The sequence below is a fragment of the Pygocentrus nattereri genome, chromosome 5, assembly GCF_015220715.1.
Source record: "Pygocentrus nattereri isolate fPygNat1 chromosome 5, fPygNat1.pri, whole genome shotgun sequence".
Lineage (NCBI taxonomy): Eukaryota > Metazoa > Chordata > Actinopteri > Characiformes > Serrasalmidae > Pygocentrus > Pygocentrus nattereri.
Genome location: NC_051215.1, coordinates 49,760,906 through 49,778,419, shown reverse-complemented (window position 1 = coordinate 49,778,419; position 17,514 = coordinate 49,760,906). Strand labels below are relative to the sequence as shown.

The window sequence follows — 17,514 nt, the reverse complement described above, 5'->3', positions numbered from 1 at the left end:
TAATGCAGTGATTTTGCATTCCTTTTGATGTTGATTAAAATTCTACCTTTGTTGTAGACGGCTGTTAAAAATCTGCATCGTTTATTTTTCTTTATAGGGTCTTTTGCTGCTGCAGCAGCTAACTAAAGGCAATGCTGCCATTCAGAAGATCGTGGCGTTTGAGAATGCGTTTGAGAGACTGCTGGACATAATCACAGAGGAGGGCACCAGTGATGGAGGTTAGCTCAAAGCTGTCACCATTCAAATACAGCTCAGCTGCTTTCTCTGCACGCTTTCAGAAAGAATAGATGAACACCCACCAGTCACATTGTGTTTAGTGTAATTAAGGACAAATTTTAAAAAAAAATCTGCTACTTACAAAAAAAAAAATATATATATATATATATATATATATATATATATATAAATAAATTTAAATTTGGGGGGTTAGGGAACTTGCCCAGTGACCTGAAGGTCGCCGGTTCGATCCCCCGTGCTGATAGTCCATGACTGAGGTGTCCTTGAGCAAGACACCTAACTACCCGGGCACCGTGGATAGGGCTGCCCACCGCTCCCGGCAAGTGTGCTCACTCCCCCTAGTGTGTATGCGGTGTTTCACTTGACGGATGGGTTAAATGCGGAGGTGGAGTTTCCCCGTTTGTGGGATTTAAAAAGAATCACTTAAAAGTGGCTATAGATGGAAAGTTTTGTCAAAAATGTCATAGTAATGGTGAATTTCTAGGGGTTAAACTAGTGAGGATAGTAATTGTAGTGAATACAAAACCTGATGTTTTTTTAATGTCATTCATTTTTCATCTGGCTTCCTTTATCTATCTTTCTGTATGTAGGTATTGTAGTGGAGGACTGTTTGTTGCTCCTGCTGAACCTCCTGAAGAACAACAGCTCTAATCAGAACTTCTTTAAGGAAGGCTCCTATATCCAGAGGATGAAACCATGGTTTGAAGTTGGAGATGATAACTCGGGCTGGTCTGCTCAGAAGGTCACTAACCTGCACCTCATGCTGCAGGTGAGGGGATAAACAAACTCACACACTCTCTGGCCAGAATAAATAAATAAATGTGACCCTCGCTAACCGTCTGTAGAACGAGATTTTCCAAAACAAAACATTTCCAAAACATTTGGCTGATGTATCCTAAAGGTTAGAGGGACATTTGAAGAGCTACCGATGCTTGCGGCAGATTTTTAGGGGCAGGCTGTTTTTTAAATGTTACTGCCAGCTTGGTTTAGACATTTAGTCTTGACATCAAGTTAGCCCTCAGGATTTCATCACTCCATTGATTCCCAGTGTTTGTGTAATGCATTCTGGGTCTTGTAGTGAGAGTGCACTGAAGGAACATTTGAAAACCTTAACTTTGTTTTTAGGCTGAGGGAAGTAGAGCTCTGCCACAGATCACTGCATTACACAGTAAACAACATATTAGACACTGGTTTTAGGCCGAAATGCCCCCTTTATCGTCTCTGCGTTTTGAATGCTGGTGCATGAATGATGAAAAAGAAGATAAACACACCAAAGCTGCTCAAGCCACACCTTGAATGCTGTTGACTTGATTTCTATTTGAGAATTTGTTTGCTTTATGTATGTTATTTAGGGGTTAAAAAGTGTCAATTTATGTATGTAAATATCGCTGCATATCGTTGCTGTCGGAAGAAAACCTTGTGTTTTCAGTTTTTGACGTAATTTGAAAGTGTCTGTTACTCTTTACATTGTTTGTAAATTTTATGATGAATGGCCTAAAAGAAATTGCCCAAAATGACATGGGAAAAATTCTGGTTCCATTGACTTGCATTGAAAGCCAAGTATGTTTTTTCCTTCTCCTGTAAAGTTACTGTTTTGGAGATACAAGGTTTTCTTCCGACAGCAGCGATATATAGTGGAATGGCAGGTTTTCCTTCAAACTAAGTGTGTGTGTGTGTGTGTGTGTGTGTGTGTGTGTGTGTGTGTGTGGGTGTGTGGTTTTTCTCCTCGTCTGTAGTTGGTCCGAGTGATGGTGTCTCCGGTAAATTCTCCTGGAGCCACAGCGAGCTGCCAGAAAGCCATGTTCCAGTGCGGCCTACTGCAGCAGCTCTGTACCATACTGATGGCCACTGGAGTACCTGCTGATATACTCACTGAGGTAAGCAAGCGCACACACACACACACACACACACACACACACACACACACACACACACAGATATTTGCGTCAGTGATGGGGAGGCAGGGGAAGACTGTTTTTCCGGAATCCCTTTCCGTGTGCTGTCGCATGCACTCCCTGATCTCCGCATTATTACCTGTTGGCATTACTTCATAGCGGAATTGCCTAACAGAAACAAAACCTACAGTACGTGACCAATAGCAGCATGTAGCTGTGTCACCATGTGCCATAGTGCTCGCATTACTGAAATGGCAGTGGTAATCCTGCTAGTGTGCAGGGCAATGGTGTTGTGCCCTGTGACATCATATAAAGCGTCTTGAAGACAGATGTTGATGGCCACGCCTACAAGTGTTGGAAAAATCTGAATCCGCTTTCTGCCCTCAATCAGCTTCTTTTATCATCTTGTGTTGAAACTCACAGCAAAAATTGAGAAGAATTGGGGAAAATGGAATTGTTGGTGGAATATCTTGCTGATTGCTGCAGTACGCTGCTTTTGCCAATGACGTGGCAGAATTTTCTCTTTGAAAACCGAAAGCTATGGAACGTCCAGCTTGCCGTGATATGTCTTCCATAGGGGTAGCCAACATGGCAAAAAATGTCATGGTACTTCATGATGCTTTAGGTGTTTTAATATGACTTTATATCCAGTGGCCCTTGTTTTTCAAAGTTTATGCAGTCAAATCTGTAAAATGTGTGCGTTCAAATTTAATGAATAGTGTTTGTCATTCATTAATTTCATCTTTGTCTTAGTCCTATAGAAGTGCATGTAAATTATGGTTACATAAACAAAATTCAGTGTAACATCAGTATAAATAACAAACAGTAAAAATAGAAAATGACTGATATTAACTCGCACACAGCAGTCATACTACTGTTTTTTTTTTTTTTCGTGCTCCATGGCACAAAAAACATTTCATTTTAAGACTATTGCTTTATACTACTAATGAAATAAGACCTAAAAATGCAAAACATAGCTTACCTAGTGCAGTAGAGACTCCTATAACCTTGCATCACTCACCCAATCACATCGCTCTACCATCTGAATAAAAAGGCTATGACATTGAGTTCATTTCACATTTAATTTTTTTTTTCTCAGACGTTGTAATTGTCATAAAGCTTTTCAACCTCTGGCCAGAGGGAGAGACGATTCAGACTCTGCCTATGAGGACAGTCATTGGCTCATGAGTCTCCTGAATTGTTTTATTTCCTCACTATTCTGCATGAATTAGATGCTTTATGTAAATCATATACACACGTCCTTGTAATGAAACACAGCTGGTTACTGTTTTATTAATTGCTGCTGATATTCACAGTATGTCTAGCAAATTGTATAATAACGTGACGCAGTTTATCGCATAATCGGTAAGTCTTATGTTCCCTGTGCTCAGTCAACAGTTGTAACGTCAGCATTGGGACCAAGTCTTATTGTTTTTGTTTATTTGGTTTTTTAACGGTTTGTCTTTTTTTTTTTTTTTTTTTTGTGCAGACCATCAATACTGTGTCAGAGGTCATCCGTGGCTCACAGGTCAACCAGGATTACTTCGCCTCAGTCAACGCTCCATCTAACCCTCCTCGGTGAGACTACTGACCGCTACTCTCCTACAGGCTGTGAGTTTGTTAGCAGGGTGGCTGGAATAAGAGTGAGGTGTTTTCTGTCCCCCAGGCCTGCTATAGTGGTGCTGCTGATGTCGATGGTGAATGAGAGGCAGCCGTTTGTTCTCCGCTGTGCTGTTCTTTACTGCTTCCAGTGTTTCCTGTACAAGAATCAGAAGGGTCAGGGGGAGATAGTGGCCACTCTGCTGCCCTCCACTATAGATGGTAGGTCTTTCTCTAAATGTCTTTGCTTCTCTTTCCCTCCCTCATTGGCTCACACCCTCCATCTCTTGGGTGCGAGTGTGAATTTATATCCTTTTCATTTGGTTCAGTTTGTTTTATTTTCCAGAGGTTGAACACAGGAAATGATTCACAGCGGTGTTTGTTGGTTGGTCTGGAATTTTGCCGGACACTTGAAACACTCTGTCCCTTTGTCGTTTACCTCCTTTGGTGCTGAAAGGAGTAAAATTAGTTTTAAAGACGACGTACTAGACAAAAATGCGTTCTTGTGATTTCACTCAAGTTACTTAGTGTTATATCTTTTAGCTGTGATGGTGTAATGTGATGTCTCTGCTGGTTTGCCATATTTCCCGTTTACACCTTCTACCTCTTGCTCATGCTGCTGTTATTTACACCTTACTATTTATTGTTTATTGTTACTTTTGGGAGTTAACTGGGACCTTGAGTTCACTGTTTCGTTCCACCCCATGTACCACGTGTGATGCGAATGACAATAAAGCCTTATCTTCTGCAAAAAGCATGTTATTCTTCAGACTCTTGGGATTTACCGCTCAACGTTGCACCATGTTGAACAAAAGCCCTGCCCCACTAAAATTACCACTGAGCAGCCATGCATTCTCGCCTGGCCCGTTCACAACCTTCTCTTCTCCTTTTCCTCTCTCTCATGTTTCCCCGCTCTCTCCCTCTACCCAGCTAACTCCATCTCTGCAGGTCAGCTGTTGTGCGGTGGTTTGTTCTCGGCGGACTCTCTTTCTAACTGGTGTGCGGCAGTGGCGCTGGGTCACGCCCTGCAGGACAATCTTACTCAAAAGGAGCAGCTGCTGCGGGTCCAGCTGGCCACCAGCCTGGGGAAACCTCCGGTCTCTCTGCTGCAGCAATGCACAAACATACTGTCACAGGTAACCTACACACACACACATGCACACAAACATACACACACACTGCACACTTAAGGCCATTGACACCAAATATGCCGGTTTAACGCAATATTCATGTGTATTGTGGTTCAGAAATGCTGCATTTGTAGCTTATGGTACAGCGTTAATGTCCGAAGCTCAACCAGGGGTTGAATTTACGCCGTTTACCTCAAGTGTAGTCGATCAGACAAGACATGTCACGGGTAATGGAAGTTTCTCATCCCGTCTGATCAATTAGCCTGGTGCTAACAGCATTCCCAAGTCATCACTCGTATTCCTAAAACGGTGAGTTGTTAAGTAATATCAGATTGACTTACTCGAGGCAACAGGTTGTGACACTTCAGCCAGAGAGGAAAAGTGCTGCATGCTGTGAATTTGGATTGTAAAGGAAAGAGGCAAAACAGCTTGAAACACACTTGGCTGGCTTGTAGTATAGCAAGTATGCAAGCTAGTGCAAAATCTAATGTATCACAAATTCCCAGCTAAATTAATATAACCATTTTACTTGAGTCATGGCTGCTGTTCTCAGTCGTGATGATGTATCTCCATGTCCAACATATTGGAACAGAGTCTGCTGGTAAACCAATACACCACATATAAAGGCGTGATGACGGTTTCTTGCTTATTTGTTTCTAACCCACTTTCAAAAAGTTGGGACAGTAGGTGAAATACAAATAAAAACTGAAGGTAGTGATTTATAAATATACAGGGTGAGTCAAAAGGCACAGGACACCGTTTTATTTCAGAAACGAAAGGGAAAATGACAGATCTGAACACCCCAGCAAGTGAAATAAAACGGTGACTCGCCCTGTATTTGAACAAAATCAGTACACAGGCAAGATGCACTCACTCTGGAATTGGTGCCTGCAGCATGTTCCAAAAAATTTGGGACGTGGGCAGTTTAACACAAAACATTGTCTTTTTTTCTATACGACAGTCATGCTTGGGTTCAAAAGAGCATTCAGTAAAGTCCTAGTCCTTCATGAGCCAGGATGGGTGGAGGGTCCCCAACCCCAAAAATACAACAGTTTAAAAGTGACAGTGATCAACCAGAGATTACACGGTTTTTAGGTATTTCTCATCTCACAACATTGTTAACACACTCAGGGACTCCAGAGAAATTTCTGTGCGTAAAGGAAAAGAAAATCAGAGATCTTTGATCACCCAGATGATACTGCTTTAAAAACCAGCGTGTTTCTGTGATTTAAGATGAAGTTAAGATTAAGTGACCCTTATTAGTCCCACAACGGGGAAATTTCACCTCCTCATTTAACCCATCCATGAAGTGAAACACCACATACACACTAGTGAGCACACACACACTAGGGGGCAGTGAGCACACTTGCCCAGAGCGGTGGGCAGCCCAATCCGCAGTGCCCGGGGAGCAGTTGGGGGTTAGGTGTCTTGCTCAAGGACACCTCAGTCATGTGCTGTCGGCTCTGAGGATCAAACCGGCGACCTTCTGGTCACGAGGCTGGTTCCCTGACCTCCAGCCCACACCTGCCCGAACCATGACTATATATTCCTGAGTCCATGCAGTGATAAACAAACACTGCTTGTTGCAGCATCTACAGATGCAAGTTGAGACTGTGTACTATGCACAGCAGCAGTCATAAAGAAGAGGAGGACCATCTAGATCAGGGGTGTCCAATCTTATCCACAAAGCCAGTGTGGCTGCAGATTTTCATTGCATCAGGAGATCACCTGATCAGCAGAAGATGACCTGATTAAAGAAGTGAAGTCAGGTGTGCTCCACCTTGCTCTGAGTAAAAACCTGCAGCCACACCAGCCCTTTGTGGATAAGATTGGACACCCCAAGTCTATATTGTTACCAACATAAAACTCAGAAGCCAGGGTCTGTCATGGTATGAGTGGCTGCTGTTGGGTAACCTGCACATCTTTGAAACCATTCACTCTGAGCACGTTAAGGAGTAACGTGCTGCCGTCTAGATGCCGTTTTTCTCGTGCTTATTTCAACATGACACCAAACCACTTTCTGCACTTGTTACGGTAGCATGGCTGTGTAATCAGAGAACTGACCTGCCTGCAGGAACGGTCTTCCATTGCAAATGTGTGTCTTATTAAGCTCAAAAGACAAAGACACAGTGGTAAACGAGCTCCTGTCCCAACTGTTTTTGGAATATGTTGCAGGCATCATATTTGGAATGAGTACATAATTACAAAAACAATTACAATTATCAAATTGTATCAAATGATCAAATTGTAAGTCGCTCTAGATAAGGGCGGCAGCCAAATGCCATATATGTAATTACAAAGATGCTAGGTTGTATCATTTTCAATTTAATGCAGGTCAAACATTTACATTTATGGCATTTGGCAGACGCTCTTATCCAGAGCGACTTACAGTTTGATTATTGTTACACAGGTAGGAGAAGGCGGTGTTAGGAGTCTTGCCCAAGGACCCTTATTGGTATAGAGTAGGGTGTTTTGCCCAGGTGGGGGACTGAACCCCGGTCTACAGCGTAGAAGGCAGAGGTGTTACCCACTACACTAACCAACCACCACCTGTAAATTCAAACAGAATTTACAGATGGCTGCTTTCTGATTTTTATTAGCATTGGCATTTCATATACTGTCCCAACGTTTTTTAGAATTGCACCATGCTGATTGGTGGGGTATAAGGTGGGGTATAAGGTGGGGTATACATTACTCTCATTTAGTGTTACTAAAGCAACTTCAGACACCAAATGTCTCAGGTGATGGACTGCATTTGAGGTAAGGGATAAATTTTATGAAGTTTTTGTAAAAGTATTGATTTAAGATGATTGTGCGTACCAGCACTAGCTTGAATGCTGCCTGTAGTAATGAGCTTTTGCCCTTGACAGACACACATCTATCTCTCTGTAGCTTCTATCGTTGTATTAGGCAGCCTGGCTTGTCAGTGGCGGTGTGTGTCTCTCTGAATTTGAACCGTGTTGCATTGTGATTTTGCAGGGCGATAAGATCAGCCGAAGGGTAAGTGTCTGTGTGTGAGCAGCGTATTGTGATGGTTTGGCTTGGCCTTAGCAGGGTGCCCCCTCTTTTTTACGTGTAGGGGTGCTTTTGCTTCTCTTGTTCCCCCGTTTGCTGCTTCCTTCCCTATTTGTTGTTCTATTACTTACTTTGGTAGCCCCTGGCTCTGACCCTTTTGTCCTCTGACCCCTTGCTGTGTTTATTTGGGACCTTCTTCATGTAGATCCAGGCAGTGTGTGGAACCCTGGGCATGTTTGATAAAATCACCACTTTCATTCGCCTCCTGTCCTGTAGGTGGCAGTGTAGCGGGTGGACAATGACAATTTCACTTTCACCTTAAACTAAAGATTTAAGCACTAATATTTGTGGTTACTTTGTCTCCCTCATCTTGTTTCCTTTTTGTTTTGTTTTGCGTTACGTCACCCCTGGAGACCAAGTGTGAACAGGTGAAGATCAAGGTTCCTTATGTTTATCTTTTAATAGCTTTACTTTATTAGGACGTCGTGCACCAGTTCCAGTCATTAAGGTTGGGTATCGTTGGAAATTTCCCTCTTCTGGTGTCTCTAGAAAAGCTAAAATGGAGAAAGAAATATAAAATACCTGTGTAGTTCATTATAGAATGACCAAAAAGTCAGTTTTAAAGTTTATTTTAAAACATTTCAACAAAATAGTTAAATAATAATAATATTTAAAGGGCTTTAGTTCATTTTTTTGAGACTTACTTCATGTCCAAAACGTTTTAGATACCATTTGCCGTGAATATTTGATCGCCATCAGTGATAATTAGCTCTGTATTACAAACGAGATTCCTCTGTCCAACTATTTACCTAAAAGACACTGGATGGTACATCGCTCCGGAGGATGCAGTTCCGCTGCCTCCTCCTCAGCAACACATGCTTTTATAGTAACTGAATTCACTTACTAGAAGGCCTGTCTTGATACTTTTGGACATTTTGCTGTAAAGTAGAAATAGTTTTTCCACTTCAAACAAACAAACAAATAAATAAACCTTGGAAATAAAAAAAAAATGGTAGTTGAATTGAACCACTTTTACCCTGTTCCTAAAAACAGCTTTCAGACGACACCCAACTCGACCAGAAACGATATTCATTATTTATTTTTTATGTTTGTTTTGTTTTTGTTTGTTTGTTTTGGGACTGATTTAATGAATATTTCACTTCACTTCTAAAGCAGACTTTTAGCTAAATAATCATCCTTTTATCCCATAACACACCTAAAACTAAACTTGTGAGCACTGGCTGCTCACAGCTGACGAAACACCTTGACTGGTTCACGTCATTGTGTTGAATGTCAGGATCAGACTCAGAATCCTTTATTGGTCCCAGAGGGAAATTGCAGTTGTTACAGTTGCAACCATTTATGTAAAAGAATAAACACTTTAATAATTTAAAACAAAGAATAACGGAGCTCTGAAGGCTTAGACACCCCGACTAATGTCACGGGTTGATATTTGACTCACGACCCGTGAAACGAGAGTGACTGTATTATCCGTAGTGTAGTCGTTGTGCCATTGCAGCCACAGACTTGTGCACAAGTCTTTATCCCCGCTTTAGCTGTAGGAGTGGTTAAGTACAGATACTGAGAGAGATCCTGAAATGAACTCCAGATACAGCATCATGACACTGAAAGACCTTTGAGGACACTCTTATTCGTGGGCATAAACACGGGTAACATTCAGAGAAGTGCAGAAAAGACTTGAACAGTGTGAAGATTTAATTCTTGATTTTTATTCTTGAAACCTGTGTTTACCCATCACCACACACCTGTAAACTCAACTGTACAGAGCGGCTGGCTGCCTCAGTCTGTTATGTAGAGACAAGAGGCTCAGAAGCGTGTTGGTATGGATTTATACGTCTTAAGGATTAAGACAGAACAACCCACGTTCACGTAAACATGTAAAAGCAGTTACCGAGGGCGATGGACCTTCTGTTGTAAGTCAGGGAACGCCTACAATCAATGGTTGACGTAGATCTGCGATCAATTGGCTTCTTTAATTTAAAATGGGGGAAAATGGAAAGGAAATAACTAAAACTACAGAAAAAAACACCACCAGCCCTAAAACGCCAGAATGGCTCAATGTCAGTCGCAGCCGTGCTTATTTATTACAATAATCACATCATATCATATTGCTTAGCCCTAGCTTAGATCTGATTGCCTCCTAGAAATCCCGCAGTTTTCCTAACAGGAACGTCAGGAACGGATCTGTTCATATAAACCTCGAAGAGAATGTGTAGCTATTTAATCGTATATTAAGTGAAATATAGGTCAGAATCAATACTGATTTTTTTTTAAATTTTTTTTTTACACCAGGCAGAACCTCACTCTTTTTCTATTTTATATGATATGGATCTTTTTATTTATACTGTATTTAAAGCCTTTAATCTGTCAGTCATCACACTTTGTATGCTTCTAGTATATATTGTAAATTTAGTAAATCTTTGGTAACACTTTATTTGAAGGCTACCTACATAAGGACTTCATGACGCATTCATAAGCACTGAATAATGTGTTTATGAAGCACTACTTGAACATTTATTAAGTGCTTATGTCGGTTCTCGCAACCTGACATAAGATGTTTTATGAAATAAATGACATTGTACTGACATAATAAGAATAAACCTCTTCCCTCCATGGCATGGATAAGATGATGCGATTATGTATAGTGTTTAAATTTGTTTAGTGCTGTAAATATGCTCAACGTTTATTCTTATGTCAGTACAATGTCATTTATTGCGAGAACCGACATAAGCACTTAATAAATGTTCAAGTAGTGCTTCATAAACACATTATTCAGTGCTTATGAATGCGTCATGAAGCCCTTATGTAGGTAGCCTTCAAATAAAGTGTTACCAAATATTTTAACCTTTTTTAATCCGGTTAAAATTGAATAGTAATAGTATTAAAATTAAATAGTAATAGTAAAAATCAATAACGGCAATAAGTTAATGTATTTTTAGGCAGATGATGCGTGTATGTTGTGGGCACTTAAATGCCCTGTTTACAAACTTGTGGGCCACTGGTGAATAAGGCGCATTAGTCTCTGTGCAGATGTGTCTGAGTAATGTTTTTTGCATGGTGGTCCTAATCTAGTGTTATGTTTCTTTGCTGTTGTTTGAATAACCCAGTTTAATTGACCAGCTTGTGGTTCTGAATGTTGATATTATTGATCTAATATGATTTTTCATGTATAACTAACAGTGTTCTTTAACTTTTGGATTTGTGGACAATCTTCTTACAAACATCTATTTTTTTTTTTCCTTCTTCTGTTTATGCTTGTTTTTGTTCAAACATGCTCAGGATCAGTAAGCAAGGCTGAAAGTCTCTTAGTTGCCAAGTTCATTACTGGAACAAGGGTTGGAATAAATCGCTGCTGTCGGAAGAAAACCTCGTATCTCCAAAATGGTGACTTTACAGGAGAAGGAAAAAACACACTTCACTTTTAATGGAAGTCAATGGAACCAGATTGTTTTCCAAGTCATTCTCGGCTGTTTCTTTTAGTCCATCCATCATGAAATGTACACACAGTGTAAAGGCCAACAGGCATTTTCAAATTATGCCAAAAACTGAAAAACGACAAAAATGGAGATACGAGGTTTTCTTCCCACAGCAGTGAAATGAAAATGTACCCACCTGGCTTTCTGCTTCAAACACACTACAGTGCTATATTACACCCCTCCGGGAATATTTTGTACTCAAAACTTCTGAAGTATGTGCAATAATAATATTTGGTAAAATATTATTATTATTATATTATTATTATTATTATTAATAATACCAATAATAAAGAAAAAGCTAAGCTAGTTGGGTGAACCCACAGTTATCACTATAAGAAAAGCATCCTGTAACTTTATTTGAATTAATTCTGCTTCAATATCAAGTGGGGACGTTATGTGGAAAGCGTGGATTCATACTAAATTCGTGTGTAGTATGAATTTGATAAGTTATGACATTGAAGCAAATGGAAAAAATCAGAACCTGGTGACACAAATTTACATAAATGGAATTTATGTAAATCGAATGTAGTGCAGAGCAAAATGCCAGTAATAACTGTAAGGTGGGTTTGATCAGTTTGGCTATGAGTTAAACAGAACGGTAACACTACCTACATAAGGGCTTCATGACGCATTCATAAGCACTGAATTAATGCGTTTATGAAGCGCTACTTGAACATTTATTAAGTGCTTATATCGGTTCTCGCAACCTGACATATGTTTTATGAAATAAATGACATTGTAGTGACATAATAAGAATAAACGTTGAACATATTTACAGCACTAAACATTTAAAACACTATACAGAACTATTTATGTCAGCATTCTTAAGACGACATTGTATTAATATCAGGTGAAATATGCCTGGAAACCCCCCCCCCCCTTCCCTCCATGGTAAGGATAAGATGATTGATGCAATTATGTGTAGGGTTTAAATATGTTTAGTGCTGTAAATATGTTCAATGTTTATTCATATTATGTCAGTACAATGTCATTTATTTCATAAAACATATGTCAGGTTGCGAGAACCGACATAAGCACTTAATAAATGTTCAAGTAGTGCTTCATAAACACATTATTCAGTGCTTATGAATGCGTCATAAAGCCCTTATGTAGGTAGCCTTCAAATAAAGTGTTACCAACAGAACATGCCTGGTCCATGAGAACTTTGCCATGTGCTGCATCTACTCTGAGATTTACGGGCTCTCTGGGAGATTTGGACATCTGTGTGATTTAATGACCTGCTCTGTTTGCGTTTGCTTTACCAGAAGAGGTTCTGTAATGCAGTGTGTGTGATTTGATTGACTATTTGGTTTAGAATAAAGAACCGTGTGTAACTTCTCCAGATTCATTCCACAGTTATTACTGTCAGACTGTAAAAACATCACACATTGCAGATTCATACTGGATTAAAATCACACATCTCATTGCTAATCACCTGAACCGCCGCAGGTAAAACTAATTCAGCTCCAGTGAAGCTTTATGTACACTCACCGGCCACTTTATTAGGTACACTAGCTAGTAAAAGGCTGGACTCCCTTTCACCTTCAGAACTGTCTTAATTCTTCGTGCCACACTTTCAACAAGGTGTTGGAAACGTTCCTCAGAGATTCTGGTTGGTTATTTGAGTTCCTGTTGCCTTTCCATCATCTGGAACCAGTCTGCCCGTTCTCCTCTGACCTCTCACATCAACAAGGCATTTTCATCCATACAACTGACCGCTCACTGGATGTTTCCTCTTTTTCGGACCGTTCTATGTGAACCCTAGAGATGGTTGAGCGTGAAAATCCCAGCAGATCAGCAGTTTCTGAAATACTCAGACCAGCCCGTCTGGCACCAACAACCACGCCACGTTCAAAGCCCCTTAAATCCCCTTTCTTCCCCGTTCTGATGCTCGGTCTGCACTTCAGCAAGTCGTCTAGACCACCTCTACACACCTAAATGCAGTGAGCTGCGGCCGTGTGATTGGCTGATCAGCTATTTGTATTAATAAAGTGGCCGCTGAGTGTACATTGAGCCTGTGATTCTGGGGGATCTTTCATTAAGCAGGATTTCTTCATGAAGCTGGATACCTTAAGCCTAAAGTGAGCATTGTGCAAAAGAATTGTCTCTGTTTTCTTCTTCTGTTGGATTGGCTCATCTGTGGGCTAAAGTTGTCTAGCTGAGAAAATCCTGTTGTGTGGACGAACCCTCTTGAGGTCTATCAAATACAGACATTTGATACGTTTTTCCAGAAATTACAGCTTTTAATTTTTGATTTATTTTAGATATTTGCTCTGCGAGCCTTCCATCAGCTTTGCCCATTTTATAGAAAAACTACCAAATTGTAAGGAGTGTAGAAAAGTAATGATGTGGTTGTGTATGTATATGTAAGTTGTGTGTCCATGTGTCTGTGTGTGTTTGTGTGTTTAGGGCAGTAAAGTGCAGACCAGGGTGGGTCTCCTCATGCTGTTGTGTACCTGGATGAGTAACTGCCCCATCGCCGTCACACACTTCCTGCACAACCAGGACAACGTCCCTTTTGTATCCTTTCTGCTGCTTTGTCAGGTCTTCAGTCCTCGGGCATTTCTGCTCTCAGCTTCGAGCTCGTGAAGTTTTAGTGCTTATGGGCTTGGTGCACTATATGCCTAGAAGTTCCCAGATACCCCTTTTAATTGGACATACCTGTTGCACACGTAACTGTGTAATCTCCATAAATATAAAGGATGGCCAGTCGAATGGGATGCTCTGGAGCCGACTCACCATGCCTAATGCTGAGGGCTGTAAATCCTGTTGCCACTGGACTGAGAAGCAGTGATGAAGCACCTTTGGGAAGAGTTGGAGTGATGATGCTTCACTTAAAATTCACTTTGGAATGAGCTGAATTGATGGATGGAGATCCTTTGAAGTTCCTTTGGCTCCATTGTGCTGATAGAGGTCTATCAAGCACCGGTTGAATGAGCTAGAGTACAGAAGCTTTTTTGGACACCTTCAGTTTGTGGTGCTTTACTGAATAACTTGGGATGAGTGATGGAGCATCACCCAGTACCTTTGGGATAAGTTGAAGTGGCCATTATTGCTCTTGTGGCTGAATGAAATCAGTTCCTCAGTGCAATATTCACTCTAGTATAAAGCCTTTCTAGAAGAGTAGAGGCTGCCACTGAAGCAAAAAGGGGCACATTTCCTAATCATTCCAATGATTTAGGAAGAAAAGTCAATTAAGCAGGTTTCTGGGTGCTTTTGGGCAAATATACATTACGCCATACCTTGTAGTGCATCTTCGTTTTATTTGATGTGACTGACCTGTCTACATCATTTTTAAGGCTGAAATTTCAGAAGGTGAAATGTAGTCATCTACACTAGTGGTTCCCAGTCGTAGGCATGGATGACCACTGCCATGACCACAGTTGACCTCAGGCCTTTAGCTGCGTCTGATATTTTAGGAGAAGGGAAAGCTCAAAATTGTCCAGGGAATGGAATTCCAGGTACTCAAACACTGATCTACACTAATGATGTGGACACACATCACTGCACATTTGTTTCCTCAACTATGTTTGCAGTTGACGGCTCAAATTTCAGAGAATCTGGGTGAAGACGAACGACTGGTGCAGGGTCTGTGTGCTCTACTGCTGGGTATCTGCATCTACTACAATGACAACTCATTGGAAAACTACACCAAGTACGTATCCATACATCTTTCTATCAGGTCATCAGAATCAAAACCGCAGAAGCAAAGTTGATCATTTTGACTCTCTTTTAATGTTTAAGCTGATTTTTTTTTTTTTTTTTTTTCTCTTCCTTACCTGATCTTTCTCCATATGTGCCTTTCTTAGAGAGAAGCTGAAGCAGCTTATTGAGAAGCGTATAGGAAAGGAGAACTTTGTGGAGAAGCTGGGCTTCATCACCAAGCATGAGCTTTACTCTCGTGCTGCTCAGAAACCACAGCCAGCCTTCTCCGCTCCAGAACACATGCTGTTTGACCATGAGTTTACCAAACTCGTCAAAGAGCTTGAGGGTCAGTGCTACAACTTTTGGAACTCTTTAAAAAAAATAAATAAATCTTGCACTAAATGTTTGATCAGCCAAGACGTGTCTGGAATTTGTTTTACTTTTAGCACTGGAGCCGTGAGGCTCATGTAGCTGGTTCTAACTGCTTGCCTCAAACCATCTCAGATAGGCGTGCTTGTGTGTTTTGTCACTGTTTTCCAACAAGGTAGTGGTGTCTTGATGGGGAGACATATGTTGCACAAACATCTGTCCACACACTTGAATACAGACTGTTTCTCCACATACTGTATAACTAAACAATGTAATTCAGGGCTACAAGTTAAAAAACAAAACAAAACGAGGACACAAACTGTCACTGATGTGAAGCACCAGCATGTAGTACCTCAAACAGCACCCAGCTATTTCAACTAACACACAAGTGGCTTTCACTCTAGTTACCAGAACAGCAGTCGCGTCTTTGTTTTGGACTGTCTTGTTAAATGTGAATGAGTGAGTTACAAACCAGGTCAAAAAAAAAAGGATGTCATTATAAACTTAGAACATTATATTACATGTCAAAATAAAGGCGTTAAAATGACAATAAAATAACGTTTTTGTTAGTTTACAAAAATGCATTCTCTTGATGTCAAATGTGAAAGCGGACTCATCAAAAAGAGGAAGAATAGATCTCAGAACTGACTTGTGTGACTGGAACGTGGCTGTTACTGTTGGCTGCGTTATTTCTTAAATTCAAGTATTGTGCTTTAATATGTTTACTTTGACAGTAGAGCTCTAAAGCAGGAAAACGAACAACACCAGAAAACATAAAGGCACATAATGTTTTTATGATTTACAATTAGAGGTCCTTGTCATTGTGTGGCAGTACTGGGGCTTTTGCCAGTTCCCCCTCATCAGCATATCACACAGGGCTGTAGTGAATTCATCTCCTCAGAGGTGATCAGTCTTCAGCATTGCTGCTACTGTTTCTGAATATGTGGTGCACTTTATTTTGAGCTCAAGACAGACATAATTGGGTTTCCTCATGTCTCTGCAGGTGTCATAACAAAGGCAGTGCATAAGTCCAGTGAAGAAGAGAAGAAAGAGGAAGAAGTGAAGAAGACTCTGGAGCAGCATGACAGCATCGTCACTCAGTACAAAGAACTGATCAGGGAACAGGTACCAGCTCCGGGTCCTATAGCTCCTCCTTGTTTAGCTTCATTTTGTTCCTTAACTTTCAGATGTTTCAGCTCAGTCCTTTAGCCCTTCTGGCTTTAGGTCCTCCAGATTATCTCCTTCAACCTAACTTCTGTAGTTTATCTCCTGTAGTTTCAGTTCTTACAGCTTCAGCTCCTTTAACTTCAGCTGCTTCAACTTGCGTTCCTCTAGTTTCAGCTCCTCCACATGGAAGCTGTTCCTGTGAGCCTCTTTAGTTCCTTAAGGTTTTCCTCCTTCAGCTTTAGCTCCTCCAGCTTCGGCTGTTCTTCTGCTCATCTCTTCACCTGTACCACTGTGCAGACGCCTGTGATGTGATTAAGTGTGGTTTAATGTAGAACTGATGGATATTGTTCTCTCTCTCTCTCTCTCTCTCTCTCTTTCTCTCTCTACCCTACCCCTTCTTCACTTCAATTCCCTGGTATTTCTCCTCTTGCCCCCCCATCCCCCCCCCCCCCCCTTATCTTTAAAATACTTTCTTTCTGAGTGCAGGATGCTCAGATAAATGAGCTGAAAGAGCAGATGTGCACACTGACGTCCCAGAAAGATCAGATGCAGAACACCATCACCCAACAGCTGTCTCAGATCCAGCAGCATAAAGACCAGTACAACGTCCTTAAACTCAAACTAGGTACTGTAACATAAACATACAGACCTATACAATATCCATCAGACGCAAACTACAGTGCTATTCAAAAGTCAGAGACCACCCCTTCATTAATTTCAGTTCTGGTCAAAATGGTCATTTAGCTGGAGATTGGGTAGAAGATCATCCACTGGCATAAAGAAAAGGCAAAGTCAAAGAAAATTCAGTAAAAAAAAAAAGTCGGGAGTTTCCAAAATTGGAGAAATTATTAGAATGTATAGAGAAAATGGGACTGTGCAAGAACCTGTAGACCACCAAAACAGTCACCGTTAGATAAATGGTACTCAAAGCCTACATCTTGGAGAGCGCGGGGAGAGCGC

The 17,514-nt window shown here is 40.9% G+C and overlaps 1 protein-coding gene across 5 annotated transcripts in view; it reads left to right on the top strand.

Moving 5' to 3' along the window:
* uso1 (USO1 vesicle transport factor) overlaps positions 1 to 17,514 on the top strand; it is a 39,610-nt gene that overhangs the window by 10,653 nt on the left and 11,443 nt on the right. For 3 of the 5 annotated variants that reach the window (XM_037538701.1, XM_037538700.1, XM_037538698.1), the window contains 12 exons: positions 98 to 218; positions 828 to 1,006; positions 1,974 to 2,114; positions 3,622 to 3,710; positions 3,799 to 3,953; positions 4,662 to 4,867; positions 7,841 to 7,861; positions 13,783 to 13,893; positions 14,910 to 15,028; positions 15,183 to 15,364; positions 16,391 to 16,512; positions 17,041 to 17,179. In XM_037538701.1, coding sequence (XP_037394598.1) covers positions 98 to 218; positions 828 to 1,006; positions 1,974 to 2,114; positions 3,622 to 3,710; positions 3,799 to 3,953; positions 4,662 to 4,867; positions 7,841 to 7,861; positions 13,783 to 13,893; positions 14,910 to 15,028; positions 15,183 to 15,364; positions 16,391 to 16,512; positions 17,041 to 17,179 — 1,585 coding nt within the window. The remainder of the gene's footprint in view (positions 1 to 97; positions 219 to 827; positions 1,007 to 1,973; positions 2,115 to 3,621; positions 3,711 to 3,798; positions 3,954 to 4,661; positions 4,868 to 7,840; positions 7,862 to 13,782; positions 13,894 to 14,909; positions 15,029 to 15,182; positions 15,365 to 16,390; positions 16,513 to 17,040; positions 17,180 to 17,514) is intronic. The other 2 variants (XM_037538702.1, XM_037538699.1) reach the window with 1 other exon arrangement.